This window comes from Prunus avium, chromosome 1, assembly GCF_965620075.1.
Source record: "Prunus avium chromosome 1, drPruAviu1.hap1.1, whole genome shotgun sequence".
NCBI classification, from domain to species: domain Eukaryota; kingdom Viridiplantae; phylum Streptophyta; class Magnoliopsida; order Rosales; family Rosaceae; genus Prunus; species Prunus avium.
This window is the reverse complement of record NC_142284.1, coordinates 18,203,469-18,219,193: the sequence shown is the minus strand read 5'-3', so window position 1 is coordinate 18,219,193 and position 15,725 is coordinate 18,203,469. Positions and strand designations below refer to the sequence as shown.

Genomic DNA, 15,725 nt, shown 5'->3' with positions numbered 1-15,725 from the left:
AGTTATATGAATTAACGGGATTAGATGAAGAGCATTCATGCATTATTATTATTAATAATGTGATATTTGGTTGTGTGATTGTTTGTCACTTAATTTAATTATATCAATTTCATGTAAAAAGGTTTATGTCCCTACTGAGCTATGGTTTCGCTCACCCCCTAATAGATTTTGCAGGTATCGAACCTGAAAGCTAGAGCTTGTGATGATTTTGGCATATTTATAAGAATGTACTGTGTACCTACCTTGTGGATAAATAATGAGTTACTCTTTTAGTAAACTCTTTAGTAGTTATGGCTTGTAAAATAATATAACTATTTTAAGCTTTCAGATGTTGTTGTTTCGAATATTCTATGTGAAATATTTACTTTATTTATTTAAATGTTTCTTCACATTTTAGTTATAGTTTTTATTAAATTCTATAATTAAGGTGTGAATCACGTCTTAACCCAAAATTACTTAAATCCGTGGGTTGGGGCGTGACAGCAACTGTCAGAAATATGAAAGCGAAGGCATCCCATGTTGTCATTTGTTTTATGTGATGATGTGGAACATGTTATGGAAATTCCATCGTTACTCATAATAAAGTGATGGACAAAAACTGCCGAAAATGGACATTGGATATGCATTTATGTCATAAAGTGGTGGTAAGGAGGTTGTACAAACCGCGAGATACGGAAGTTTAAGTTGTATTGCCAACAAAGTGTGTTTGTATGCATCAAAGAGCACCGATGGGTATAGGCTTTTGAAGAATGAACTAAGTCGATTGGAGAGAATAGTTCATGTTTTATGGCACAAAGAAGATGAGACGAGCCTTAAATTGGGTAGTTGTGGCCAATTTTCTGCAAACATTGTGAAAGATCCAACCCTAGCGAGGACAAAAGGCACCTAAGGACGAGCCAGTGGAACACGCAAGCAATGACAATGCATGTTGGGCCCCGAAAATGGACACACAAAACGTAATTTCTCTAAAAGAAACATCCATCCGAGTGTAAATGAAGTTGTGAATTTGGCTAATGGTAGTCAAAGCTACTAGTATAGTAACGATATTGGGCCATCACCGAATATAAGCTATTTCTATGCCAGTCAAACGATTTCACAATCAACATCTAATTACTTTAGTGATTTTGCTGGAAATGATGTTGAATCTACTACAAGCCCAAGTGGTTCTAGTTGGAACAATAATGGCGGTTTCTCATTTGGCACTCATGAACCGATACAATTGTCCAATGATTCAATCTATAAAGTTATGGGTCTTTGTTTACGTAGAAAAATGAACATTTGAGGTAGATGATGCAGTGATGCTGTATAATTCTATGTCACAATCTATCTTTTTTTTAAAAAAAAAAATTATATAAAAAAAAAAAAAACTATGTATTAACATTTGTAAGATAACCTGTATTTGTGGTTGTATGAAGTATGTAAAGTGACTCGATTGAATGTATTTGCAGTATTACATGCATGCAATTTGCATTTAAGCACATCATATTTCAGCAAAATTGAACGTATTGCGTTTTCATTTTGGCCATAACAAAATAAAAACGGAGTATGGATAAAGTTTAAGTACAAATGAGTGACGACATTTGTTTGTTCTTTCGCCTCTTAGCTCTTGAGCAACGAACCGATTTATTTGTCTTGCGTTTGGTCGCTTCAGGGTATGGTCCTCGATTGTGTCTGTGTCTGTCCCATTCTCGTCGCTATCCTCTCCAAGGTCCGAATGCCCATCATCCTCTTCATTTTTGTCTTCTCCCTCTTCATCTTCTTCATCTTCCTCATCATCTTTATCTTCTTCCTCTTCGTCATCTTCCCCTTCGAACATTGGTGCTTTTCCCTTTCCAGCATGGTCATGTTTGTTTTTGGATTGTTCCTCCTACATATAATGCAACAACAAACGTGATAAACTTTTAAGAAGAAAAGTCACTTTTATGAAAATGCTCCATTTACAAAATAACTCGCTTTTTTATTTGAGTCGTGTAAGCTGACTTGCTGCTTTCAGACACGTTGAAAATAGCAAAGCATTCAACCCAGCAATGTGCTGCAGTAGGTGTGTAACATCTTCAATGATCACCTACAATATCAATGCAATTCAGAGTTTTAAACAAAAATAAACTATAATCAAAATGACAGTATTTTGTAAATCATATTACTTACGTGCGTCACTTTGCTGGGTAACGGTAGGTCAATGCTTTCTTGTCCCTGGGAGATCCGGACTAACTTGCTTTCATTAGCATTTGTGAAGTTGGGCAGCCTGATTGACCAAGGTTGACGAGGAATGGTTCCAACCGTCACACCTTTCTTATTTTCCTGTCAGATTGAGAGAAAATGTTTGAATAAAGGAGCGACTACACATGTGACAAAATGACTATGAAGCAATTCCTTTTGCCTTATCTTTCATGTCCGGATAATGACGGTAAATCACAAATTCATCTATATATTTGGCGTAATCCGTGATGGCTTAGATCCAATTGTCAACGGAGGAGCCATTCAATACCTCATGTTCCTCATCTTTGTTTGCAAACTTGTAATCACGAAGCATGGTCTTGGAGGAATCTTGGGGACATAGGGTGTGCGAGTCCACATACTCTGAACGGTGACTCGCTCCCCCAAGTACCAGGCACATCCAACTGGTCCTCGAAGCAAAATTCGTTGTCGGGTGGCAGTCATACTATCTTTTATGCAACGAGGGAGCCATGAATGCTAGACAACCTGTGCATTACCATTTCAATTAAGGACGATAGTAAGTTTTTGCACCATTAGCTAACAAAAAAAAGCATGCAAGATGAAATGCCACCTACATTATCATTTGTGAGATGTCGCATAATGACTCTTAATGGTTCCAATTGTGTTGTAAATCACACTTTGAGGTTGGCCCCAACCACCTCAAAGCCCTGGGCCATGTATCAGCATTGCCCTTGGGGCGCTTAAGTGCAAAGGGCTTCAGGTATTCACATGCCCATACCTATAAATGGTTTAACAAGTTAATTGTCATTATTTTTAAGCTAACAAAACAATTTGAAAGAATGAGTATAGTAACTTTCATTTCAACTTACCTCTCAAGCTCTCCAATAACCTCTTGTGCTCTCGTTCATACCCCTCATTAAGACATCCATGTATTTGTAAAGGCATGTCAACCCCCCCCTCCCCTTAATTGTAATTCTTAATTTCGTCCACATTTTCTAGACAGGGCATGTAGTGCAAGCAGACAAACTGGAACTTATCATTTAAGAAAGTTGAACCAATCAAGCAAAGGATGAAAACCTTTGTTATTTGCTCAACTTCAACTTAATTTTCCGGTTCTTTGTGCTAGTATGCTGTACAAAGATCATCATATCTAATCCTCTTCAAATCAGCCTTCATACCAACTTCTTTCCCAAACATTAACTCTAACTTCTTCTTTCAGTGAGCCAACATGTTGTATTTCAATGGGTTTCTGCTCACACGAAGGCCTGTGATGGCACTGAAGTCCATTAGGGTCATTGTCATCTCCCTAATGTTATCAAAGTGGAACGTGTGTGTTGTGTCCCACCATCTCTCAACCAAAGCAACAAGCAAGGGATATCGCCCGTTTTCCCTTTCCCTAATATCTTAATAAAGTCTTCGAAGCTGGCTTCAATTACCTTATCCTTTACAGAGGAGTGCAAATCGTAGTTCCATCAATCTGCACATATGTTGTTGTTGCCATGGCCCTTAATTGACTGCACATTCAACTGGAAAGACAAATAATAACTTGTTAGTTCAACATGCTACAAAAGAAGGACATATTTTTGCAGATACCAAATGAATGACAGATTTTGCAAATACAGATGCATAGTGTTTATAGACAATTTAGGTACCTTATACGAAATATGGACAGATTTTGCAAATATCAAATGAAGTACACATTTTGCAAATACCAAATACCAGATTTTCCAAAGATGGACACATTTGAGTTTAGGAATAAATTTTTTTAGGTTGACTGTAGAAATAAATACAACAATTTTTCAATTACCAAATCAAGGTCAGATTTTGCAAATACAGATCGAGCTCTGTTTTCCATATCCATCCTCCAAATCTAAAGGAATAACAACAATCAACAATCTTATGCTAGACTGATTCATACATTTTGATTAGAGTATAGCTTTTTTTGGGGGGATGAACTAGGCCCCGTTTGGGATTGCTTTTTTTGGCCAAAAATCTATTTCACTTTAAAGTTAAGTAGTTTAAGGTATTTGGTAAAAATTAAATATCCTGATTATTTTAAAAGCAGTGGCCATTTGACAGCAACTTTTAAAAGCATGCTCTAGGTTGCTTTTCAAAGCTGCTTTCAAAAGAAGCAGAGATGAGCCTAGTTTAGGTAGTGGTAATACTATAATTATTTTAGGTAGTGGTAATACTATAATTATTTTTTCATTCAATAGAATTGGTCTATTTCTATATATATATATATATATATATATATATATATATATATATATATATATAATTAACATTAAATAAAAATTTAGGACTCCCTTATCTCTTCTCAGATTTTGAAGCTCATAAATGCCTCCCTATTTTAGGAGGTGAATAGAGAGTATGGTTGGAGTTGTATTTTTCCAATTACTCCTTCAAATTTTTCTATAAAAGTGGTTAAGGAAGCCTATTGCGGATGCTCCAAGTCCTTAGAAGTCATTTTATAAAAGGGTAAATTTGTTTTTAAAAATTAGAAAATAAAATGAGTGAGAAAATAGGATAGGGGTGAAAATAGTAGCATTCATATATATATAAGGGAGATTCTCCAATAAGTATTTAAGTTAAGGATTGGTTACATACTTTTAATTTCGGTCGTTGGATTGCATCTAAGAAACTACCAACATATTTAATGAATGCAATTTAACAATCGAGATTAGAAGTGTGTAACCAATCCTTAACATAAAATACTTATTGGTTTGGTGAAACTAATTAAAATTCTAAAATTTAGCAACTTAATTAATAAGGGATAAAGTAATAAATGCAAATCTATTAAATTAAAAAAAAAAGTTTAAATAAATGAAGAGTAGTGGGCAGATGTTATGTGGCTTGCTTAAAAAAAATAAAAATAAAATAAAATCGTTGCTTCTTTTTTCAATAAAAGAATATTCACGCATGTAAAAAAACATTTAAAAAAATAAAAAAAAGTAAATTGGCGCTAGTTGTGTGTGTGTGTGTGATGCGACCATAAAAAGGAAAACAAAAGAATTTTACTCGAGAAAAAAGAAGATGATTTTTTTGGTAAAATAAAAAGAAGGCATACGAATTTAAGTCGTCTGCAGACTCTTCAAATCTATTCTAATTGTAATCGTCTCTCAACGCTAATTCTCGCTAAGGTACAAAGCTTCTCTCATCTTCCCCTCTTCATTGTTTGGTTTCCGAGAAAATATTTATTGTATTCAATAGAAATTTCAATTGGTTGTCTGTAAAAAGGAATAATTGAATTTGTGTTTTCATTTCGAAATTATTGGTTGGCAACTTGATTAATTAATTGGTGAGCTCAAGTTACAGAAATTTTGCACGCTTAATTGATCTCACGGGAAAATTTGAGTAGCATCTGAGAGTAATTTTCCCCAATCCTAATTTTGCGAATTGGTTATAAATTGGGTTCTTTTGTACGTGAGTTTTTGATTACAATGATTATTGAATTGATAATTTAGTTACAAAAATTTGAAAAAATAATTGACTAAAACTTTTGCCACGGTCTAGGTGTGTGTTTGTGTTTACCTGAATTATGCGGTAAGCTAACTGAATGTTTAGCTGAATTATGCTATGGTTTCATTCAATGAGGTTTTTCTGAAGGAATACTAAGTGAGAACTTTTCCCTGTCATCCGCTCTAGATGCATTAAGAATGGGTTAAATCCTTCTTTTCTACTGAATTATGTGAAATTATGGATATTGAATTCTTTGGAGGTTTGCACTTGCCATCAGTGGCGGAGCCGCAGTAGGGTTAGTGGGGTCGCACGATCTCTTGGAAGCCAAGGAAATACGCTTTAGAGGTCCCTTGGAGCTGCACACCAATTGCTCGACTAAATGACTGAAGAAGAAGGCTGTGTGCGCAGGCCTTTTTTATTTTAAAACAACCTGGCGAAAACGACGTCGTTTTGGCCCATGGAATTTTTTTTAAATGACCTGGGAAAAACGACGTCGTTTTAGGCCAGGTCTGAAATTTACAAAAAAATGAAAATGCCCAGCGTATCCTTCTTCTCCAGCACCGATACCTTAAGTCCCCCAATTTTTTGATACCAAAAAAAAAAAAAAACCCCCCAATTTTTTTTGTTTTCTCCTCCAACCCTAAGTTCCCAACTCAATCCCCCCCTCCCCAAAACCCTCAACTCCATCTCCTCCCTTGCTGCCGCCGTTCGGGTGCCGCTGCTGCCGTCGTCGCCGTGTGGTGGTGCCGCCAGCTACTCGCTTTGTTTTTACTCATTGTTATTGTGAAATTTCACAATTTCAAGTAAGTTCTAAACCCTATATATGATATATTTAATTTAATTGAAACCCAATTCATATTTATTTTGATTATATTGGTAGTTTGATTATATTGTGAGTTTTTATTTTCATTATTTTGTATATGTAGAATAAATTTAATTTAATTGAAATCCAATTCATATTTATTTTGATTATATTGATGGTTTGTTTATATTGTGAGTATTTATTTTGATTATTTTGTATATGTAGAATTATTATGGAACGATTTTTTAAGAGAAAGTCATCATCGGGTTTGGGTAGTTTGGATAATGTTGATAGTTCAAATAATGTTGGTAGTTCAAGAACTCCAAGTTCAAGACAAAGTCAGCAATGTTTTCAAAATATGAAACCTCGTCGTGGACAATTGTAGCTTGTAATGTTGTTTCCGAAATTCCGATATGAATTATGAATGAAAGTACTATGATTTTATTTTCAGTATTTTTTTCCATCCTAAATTTTTATTGGGACTTTTACACTAAAACCCCTTGTGGTAAGATTCCTGACTCCGCCACTGCTTGCCATTCGAGCTTACGAGTGAATTGCGGTTAGCTTTATTTTTCCTTAGAAGTATAAATTCAAGAGGACATATCCAGGTAGTGATTGTAATATGATTGCCGCATGAGCGTGGAATTAAAGAATTGATATACAAAATTTAAATACTTTTTCACACTAGCGGTCATCCAATTCTTTATTTGTAGGTATGACCTAGTTTTCAGTCATATTTTTCCATAGTCAATTTTGAGATTTGCTATTTTGTAGCATAGATCAGCGCTAGCCAGACATTTGAAACCCAATAGATTTTTAGGTTTTAAATATAGTTTCGCAAGAGGCCTTTTAGATAGGTTTTCTCTTTTTCGATCTGATTTTTCATTCTATGGTACTTTTGAGTAGAGTGCTACATGTTCTTGGACTATCCTTTGAAAGTAATTCTTAAATGTGTGCTTTAACCATCTCTTTTAGATCTATGCATATTTCAGCATAGTTTATGTTTCTGTTTCATATGAAAATTAAAAAGTATTTGGAATCTACAGATCTTATTGAAACTTTGGCATTTTGTCTGAACCCATGGAACCGTCTCTCGCCTCTCTGACGTATAAGGGTTCCATACCTGAAGCAATCACTGAAGCAAAGAAGCAGAGGAAACTCTTTGTCGTGTATATTTCAGGTTAATGATTCCTCATTTGGTTTTATTTTGTATCTGAAAGTTTCAATCAGCATACATTAGTTGGAAGATTATTTTTTCTTTTGTTTGTTTGGTTTTTGTATATACTTGTGGAAAATGTGGTGGTGGTTTATTGAATTAGTTTAAGAGTTCCAAGAGGCTTTCGCTATTTCTATGGGAGGCAGGGGACACTGGTGCGATATTTTAGTTGATTAACATTAATAATATGCTATCTAATGCATACTCTAATACTTTAGTTGATTTTTATGCAACATGGTATTCAAATGGTTAAACTGGATTGAATGATTGATTATTCATGCTCAAATTAGCCTGTGATTGGTTGGTTTGGCTCTTTTTCATGTGTGAGTATAATTGATGGACACAATTTATTGTTTAGGAGGCTTTGGTTATGTGAATCATTAAAATTTCTATGTTATATAACATTAGCACATACATTGCAAAAAATGAAGTATGATGAAGTCATTTGAATAAACGGGAATATAAAAAAACCCATTTTTGCAGCTAGGAGAAGTCATTGAATATACAGTATGATAAGTTTTGGGGGAGAAGCAAATTTTGTGCAATATATTGACAGTTATCGATGCGTTATTTTTCAATGGTTAACTTTTATGGAAGTATGATGGGATAACTGTATTTTGGGTAGGATGGTTGGGAAGAAAAAGAATTTTAGACAACCATAGGTGAGAGGGGTTGAGGTTTTGTCTGATAAAGTTCTAAGCTTGGTCATCCTTATACACTTCCTCAGAGTTTCATGAAGTACCCTTTTTCTATTTTATTGGAATGAAGAGTCAGAATTTGAAAGTTTGTTGAAGGACATCTTATCAAGACGACAACATAGGGATAGGCGATAAACCTAATCTGTTGTTCACAATTTAAAAAGTGTTACACTTTGTTTGGGTTTGGGCTGTTGTTTAGGTGCTAAGCTCTATTATTGTAACACAAATTTATTATTTGAAGGTTAGCTAGCTTTTTGATTTGGCTTTTAGTGGTCATTTTGTCCTCTGTAGTATCTGTTTGCACATAATAAAATGTAAAAATTAAAAAAAAAAACATATGTTTTTCATATAAAAGTCTTAAATATTGGGATTTTATTTTGGAAATGATTCTTTTAATTAATCAGGTAAATGCTTGATTTTTAAGCAATAAATTTTATTTATTTATAGAAAGTGTTAATGAAGGGAGTGTTTGATAATCATTTCATTTTTGGTTTTTACTGTTTTTTTTTGTTTGAGTTAGAGGAAGATATATGGGGGACAAGGATGAAGAAGGGTGGAGGGAGGGTGGAAGAAATGTATACAGAATGATACATAATGAAAACTAAAAAAAATTATTTTTATTTTTTTTGGTTTGATCACCCCTTGTTGAATGTGGAGAGGGAAGCAGCAGTTTTATTTTCGGTGGGTGGAAGCCGAAGTTTCTTAGGTTCTTCTGGTGTTTTCTGTTCTTGATGTGCAACTTGGTTGTCTATTCAATTGTTGTTTTATTTAAGGATTTATGTATTTCATTACCGTTGTATAGTTTGAGACTTCTCTAGGCGGGGACCACTGTTTTGCTTTGTTCATATTGTTTCTACTGAATTTTAATAAATTTGTTCTCTTACTATCAAAAGAAAGAAAGGCGAAAAAATTGTGAAGGGGAGGGCTGGATTGTTGAAATAGAGAGAGAAAAGGAAGATATTGTAAAAACTTAATTCTCAAAATTCCATAGTTTTAATTAGTTGTATTAACTTATTTTTAAACGTTAAAACAAGGCAGTTTAACAAGTAAAGGACCAAATTTTTCGTTACAATGGCATCATTTTCGTACAGATATTTTTGTCCACCTAATGCCTCTCCCCTCATTCTCACTTTTAGATGTAGTATTAGTGATTTTGCTTATGTTGTATTTTGTACATATGTAAAAAGCCTTCTATGATTGTGTGAATTACAATTTTGATGTACATATGTAAAAAACTTGCACATGTTACTTTCCTTTTTTTTTTTTTTTTTTCTCAATTGGTGTTTTATATTGTATAAAGATTTGTAATGATGTCTTTGTTAGAATCTTTATTGTATGTAACATTTGTTTGTTTTTCGGTTTTTCAGGTAAAAATGATGAGTCTAGTTGCTTGGAAAATTCTACATGGACTGATGTAAATGTATGTTTTGTTCCTTTGCTCTTGGTTCTGTGTTTCCTTATAAATTTATTTAATTCTTATAGCTCTGCTCTGTCTGTCATTCTTATGTTCATGTTTTTCATTCAGGTAGCAGACTCGGTAGCAAAGTACTGTATTTTATTGCATATCCCGGAAGAAAGCACTGATGCTGCAAATTTTTCTGCAATATGTATCCTTAAATTGAAAGACGATTAAATACATAAATTCCTTCAGAAGTTGGCCTCCTGAGCTATTGCAATTCTAAATGTTCATGAGAAAATGCCACATGATAATCTGAATCTATTAGCAGAGAAGTACATTTAGCAGGTTCTGTTGTCAAAATATCAAAATCTAAAAGAAATATTTGGTAATTATTAAAGCTGTCTTTTCTCTTTTTAGGATGATTAAGTAACTTTTATTTCTACTGTGTGCATCTTTACTTACTTCCAACGTCCCAAGCTTTGGAAACAGACAATGGCCAAATGGGGCCATGGTCTCTCAGTACCTCATTTAGAGATCTGAATGAACAACTTAATGTTCTCCATTCTGATTATATGATCCATTTAGTACTGAGTCTACCACCTTCGTTTTTGCAAAAGGCTTTTCCTCAGTAGTTGTCCATCTGATTTTACAAACCCAGAACATTTACCTTCCTGCCAAAAAGCAGGAATGAGGAAAAGCATTGGACATTAGATTAATTCCAACCTGAAATCGCAGCTTTCATAAGTTGTAGTTTTGAAGTAGGTAAATTTAAATTCTGTGGTTATTTGTTAATTATTTTTCTTTTCTACTTGTTGTCCCTAATTTAGGGACTGTTGAAGCTGTCCTATATTTTTCACATATCTATTGACACCACTACAATTTTCTAAATTACATGTTTTGTTTATGGCTTATTTTAAGCTCTTTACATTATTAGAAAGCCAAAGATTCTATCCTTACATCAGCAGGTTACAGACCCACAGAAATCTATACCTTGTATTACAGCTATTGGATACAATGGTGTACAAATTTGGCAAAATGGTATGATTTTTAAGAATTTGTTTAAGAAAAAGTATATAGAGCAACACATACGCATAAGCATGTTTTAAGAATTTGGTTCGTCTTTCAGAGGGCTTTGTCAGTGCTGAAGTCCTGGCGTCCAGTTTAGAGAAGGCGTGGTTGGGTATTCATATCCAGGTATGTTTTTGCTGTTTTCTTTTTATCAATCATCATATTTTAGTACCATACCAATTCAAAAACACATTGATGCATGATGAGATGATATTTGTCATGTGGTTTTGAGTTTTGTGTTTTATTTATGTTATGACATTTCCAGCTGGCCATCTTCAAAACCAAGATTGGAGTTATTGTGTTAGACCCTTCCCAACTCAGGGATGGGCAAAATACCAAGTGGAACCTGACTGACCCTACCAGGTCAATCCGGTTTGGCCAAGTTTTCACTCTTTGAACTGGTTAAGTCAGCCTGTTCTTTGAACAAATTGATTAGCTTGGCTCAGGTTGCACATTCCACAATATGAAACCAGAAAAAAACCAGCTTGAACTGGTTACTATTACGTTTACATGTCAAAATTTTATGAAATTGGTATGCTGAAAGACTTGAATCCAAGATCTGTGGGGGCCAGCTTGGGTGCTTCACCCTATGACTACTGTCAGCTTTTATTTTAGGTTATATGCTGGGGGCATGGGGACGTGAAAGGGGTGTTAAGTCTTTTTATAACAACAGCTCCGTTCCATCTAATCCCACAGAAAGAAAATACCTGTGTGTTGTATCCATGGGAATCCCGAGATTGTTCTGACTGCTGCTACCTCATAGCGTCTTTTATCCATTAAGCATTTGCAAAATCAACATTACCTCCCTTTTGGAATCATTGTTAATGCTTGATGAATGCACATAAGCTGGGTAACTGTAGGGATTTTTCCATTTTATTTGAGAAAATACCATGCACGCACTCTTGATCTCAGCTATATGCTCCAGAACTCCCTGACCTGCATTCTGAGAGCTTATGCGACCATGCATTTTCTTAATTTGTTTTTAACAGAAAGAATGACCAATATTATCTGATAATCAACTGTAGGAAACAACTGCAACTGTGTTGAGTGCAGCTCTTGCTTCAAATAACTCTGAACCATCTACTTCGGAGGTTCCTAATACTGTCTCAACTGATGAAGGAAGTTCCTCAAGTACTAATCCGGGAAGTTGCTCAAGTGCAGTTGTTCCATCGCCTTCAATAGACACAAATGATCAATCACCTGATGCTATAGATGCTGTCTCTGACACAGTGAAGAAAAATAAAGGTCGTGATTGCAGAGTTGAGGTACATATTATAACCTACATTTACAGTCCCATTAAGTTTTTTCGTATCTGCAAACTTCATAAGTATGACATGATGGTCCTGTTATTCTTTGGCATAAATAGGACCAAAATAACGATTTAGGATACAAGACATCTTCAAAATCATTTGATGCTAATGGGTTAGAGTGTGTCGGGGATGAACAGTCCAGCTCTCCCATCAAATCTGCCCAAGGACTACAGGGTACTGATATGGAAGACCTGAACAATTCTGGAGCTGATAATGTTTCTTCCATTGCTGAAGTTGGTTATAGTGGCCCTGAAAAGACCACTGTTAATCATTCAGGTGTCTCGGGAGAAGCTTCACAAGCATATGGTAGTGAAAAAAATGAAGCTCTGCAAGTTGAAAAGGGTGAAGTTAAAGATGATAAGAAGGTTGATGCATTTGAGAAGTGTACGGAGGTCAGCAAATCAAGTGATGTTCACTTGAATATCCGATTGCCCAATGGTGTCAGCCTGAAACAGAAGTTTTCTGTGACAAGTACTATGAGAATGGTCAAAGACTATGTTGATGAAAACCAAGGAACTGGTATTCGCACTTATGATCTAGCCATCCCTTATCCTCGCAAGGTATTCTCTAATCAAGGTAAGAAATGCTGGAGATAGCTCTCGCTCTCGCTCTCTCTCTCATTTTTTTTGATCTAGGATCTTCTGTTTTAACTTCCCATTAACTGTCGTTGCAGCAACTCTAGTCGGCACTTTGTAGATTTATCCAATTCTTTGGTATTCATTGTGTTTTTCCTTTGCCTGTGTTCAGAAATACATAATGACATTTTTATAGCCATTCCCTTCCAAAACATAAGAAACAACAACTTAATATGAAAAGATTCTTTAATTTAACAAAATGCATTTCAATGTTTCTCTATATGGTATTCTAGTGTAATTTGAAGTTGATAGAAGATTACTGTCTTAGTATGAGCCATTCATTATGGGTTATTATTTTATGCAGAATTAAATGAATCGTTATCAGATTTGGGCCTGTTTGATAGACAAGCATTGATAGTTGTTCCACATCAGCAAGGGACTAGTTATCTGAGCGGGAGATCTGCATTCTCAGACCAAATAGACTACAGAAATACTGTTAGTTCCTCAAATGGAAATAATGGGGGATATTTTTCGTATGTGAAAGGATTTCTATCTTACTTCAATCCTCTCTCTTATTTTGGTGGTGGTGCAAACTCATCAAGTTCGGGACTGCAATCTAGTGAGTTTCTGCTCTCTGCTCTGATGCCAAAATTTCTCTTTCATATTTGTGCCAGGTCTCTCATTCAGTCTTAGGAAATCTTTTTATCTAATGATTTTTTAGTATGCAGAAATTTGGGTGCATTTGAGCCACACAAAAAAATTACAAAAGAAACTCGCGCAATTTTTAATATAGTTTGCATCTTGAATATGGAAGGCTCCATCATTAAGCTTGATATTTGCTAATAGAATGTAGAGGTAGGTTTATGTATAACATCTTATGGTTTTCCACATGACAATTGTGCTATTATGTTTTACTGATTGCTATAAATGGAGGATGATGAAAGAGCTTTTCAATTGATGTTGCAGAGGTTTCCAAATTTGATTTTTCCCATTAGTGTTAAATATTATGCATTTTTTTTTCCTTGATTCTCTCTCGAATTTTCTTCTGGAACATTGTTGTGGCATTACTCAATAGCTTATACTGACAGTTTGCCATTCCCAACAGGCCCAAATTCTGCACGTCAAAACAATTCCACTGAAAGCACTTCTACAAGTAGTAGAAATGAAGGGGAAAAAAACAGGCAACCACCAGCATCTGGTTTCGGAAGTAACATACACACATTGAAACATGATGAAGATGATGAACGGTTCAGCGATAGAAATGCCTTCTGGAATGGTAATTCTACTCAGTATGGTGGTGGCAATGATGATGGCAAATAAGATATTCATGATAAATCATGCTGAGATTTTACACTCTACTCTGTCCTTAGCTGCTGCTCACTTGTCTGCTTTCTGCTTCTTACCATATATTCGAGTTCGATTGAAAGATAGAGAATTGTAGATAATAAATATAAGTTATCGAGTCTGTTATGGTGAGTTGTTTTTTTTCCTAACGTTGAATTGTTACTATTTATATAGGAAGAGTTGTAGGAATAAAAAAAATCCCATGAAATAGTTTGAACCTACAATTCGAGTTTCATGTTTGTAAATGAGTACTTTTTCTCAACGTTAAGGCTCACAGTTCCATTGACTTTATCCGGGCTCTCAAATTTGGGTTTTGTTGGACCTCCATACCTCGATATCTTGTAGACTTGGTTAATCTGGCCTTTAGGAACATAATTAATATCCCATAGTATGTATTTATAATAGTGATTGGCATTGAAAAAGTTGTTCAAGGTTTATTATATACAAAACTTTCATTCATAAATGGTGTACTGTACATTTATGACCAAAAAAAAAAAAAAAAAAGGTGTACTGTACATAGTAGTATCTTTATAATTATGAGGAGCCAAAAATAAACTTATAAAACTAGAGTTCAGAAAGAGTGTTGCTATTTCTACCCGTCCTATTTTCTCACCCTCCATGTAAATTTGACAAAACACAATCCTATCTTTCCACCCACCATTATTCCTAAATTACCCTTTAATTATTAATTCAAACAAATTCTCTTAATTCAAACAAATTCTCTTTGCTAATCAGTGGTAGCAATTAATATGTTCTTACCTCGACACGGTAATGCCAAGAAGTGCTTTGTCATAATGCAAACAACTGATTTGTTAATTACTAAACCAATTGGGAGGGTATTCAAACATTTGGAGTAAGATATTGGCACAATTAAGGAGACAATTTCGGGAAAAAAAAAAGAAAAGAAAAAAAAAGAGAGGCAATTTCTCTTATAGCTGAAAGAATCAAAAAGACAATCTTTTTAGTTCACTCAACAAAGAGTCAAAGAGTTAATCTTTTGTCCACATTAGTTTTGCTTTTAGCATATTAGTTTGTTGCCTTCTTAAAATTGGTATTTTAGATGTCTTGTTGATGTTTTTGATTGTACTGTTGAAGTTTATCTAATAAAGTTTTTATTTGACAAAAAATACAAAACAAAACGAAGAGTCAACGAGACAATCTTTCAAGCATATAAGTGCTAGAGGTACGGTTTCGTATACCATTATTTATACACCTCTAGTGCAGAGTGCGATCCAATCAGATAAAAGTCTATTGCTAACTATCGCATGATAGAAAAATGATCAAAACTTCTACATATATTCTTGCTTTTACTTTATTTGTTGTCTTTATGTTGTTTGCAAACATACGTAAGTGGTTTAATAATTCGGTATTATGTACAACAGAAAGTGAATAATGCAACTCATGATAACATAATTGTATTAGGTTTTTTAAGAGCAATAGTCTATATGTGAACCTGTACTCGATTCACATTTTGGTCATTGAATTCGCAAAATGGCTGTTGTAGTCCATCAACTTCACTTTCATTTGCAAACCCAAGCTCCATTTCAATTGCACCCACCTTTTCAAAATGTGCAGCGGAAGCACCCCAACATGACAAACCACATTGCAACCAAGCAACACCACTTGGCAATTCGTGATGGGAAGAGATCTAGGTGTGAGACATCTCTTGATGG

At 34.6% G+C, this 15,725-nt stretch overlaps 1 protein-coding gene across 4 annotated transcripts; it reads left to right on the top strand.

Moving 5' to 3' along the window:
- The first annotated feature begins 5,175 nt into the window (after nt 1–5,175).
- LOC110772189 (Ubiquitin-like superfamily protein) lies at nt 5,176–14,343 on the top strand. Of its 4 annotated transcripts, none has more exons than XM_088246938.1 (11): nt 5,218–5,321; nt 5,918–6,443; nt 7,489–7,622; nt 9,724–9,776; nt 9,882–9,963; nt 10,728–10,793; nt 10,882–10,949; nt 11,849–12,088; nt 12,190–12,709; nt 13,073–13,327; nt 13,814–14,343. In XM_088246938.1, the coding sequence occupies exons 3-11, from the start codon at nt 7,523–7,525 to the stop codon at nt 14,026–14,028; spliced, it is 1,599 nt and encodes a 532-aa protein (XP_088103064.1). In that variant the 5' UTR covers nt 5,218–5,321; nt 5,918–6,443; nt 7,489–7,522; the 3' UTR covers nt 14,029–14,343. The 4 variants fall into 4 exon arrangements, with proteins under 4 accessions (XP_021832294.2, XP_088103064.1, XP_088103063.1 ...); XM_088246937.1 differs by having other exon boundaries at nt 5,225–5,321; nt 5,900–6,443; XM_021976602.2 differs by lacking the exon at nt 5,918–6,443 and having other exon boundaries at nt 5,176–5,321.
- Nucleotides 14,344–15,725: the final 1,382 nt, after the last annotated feature.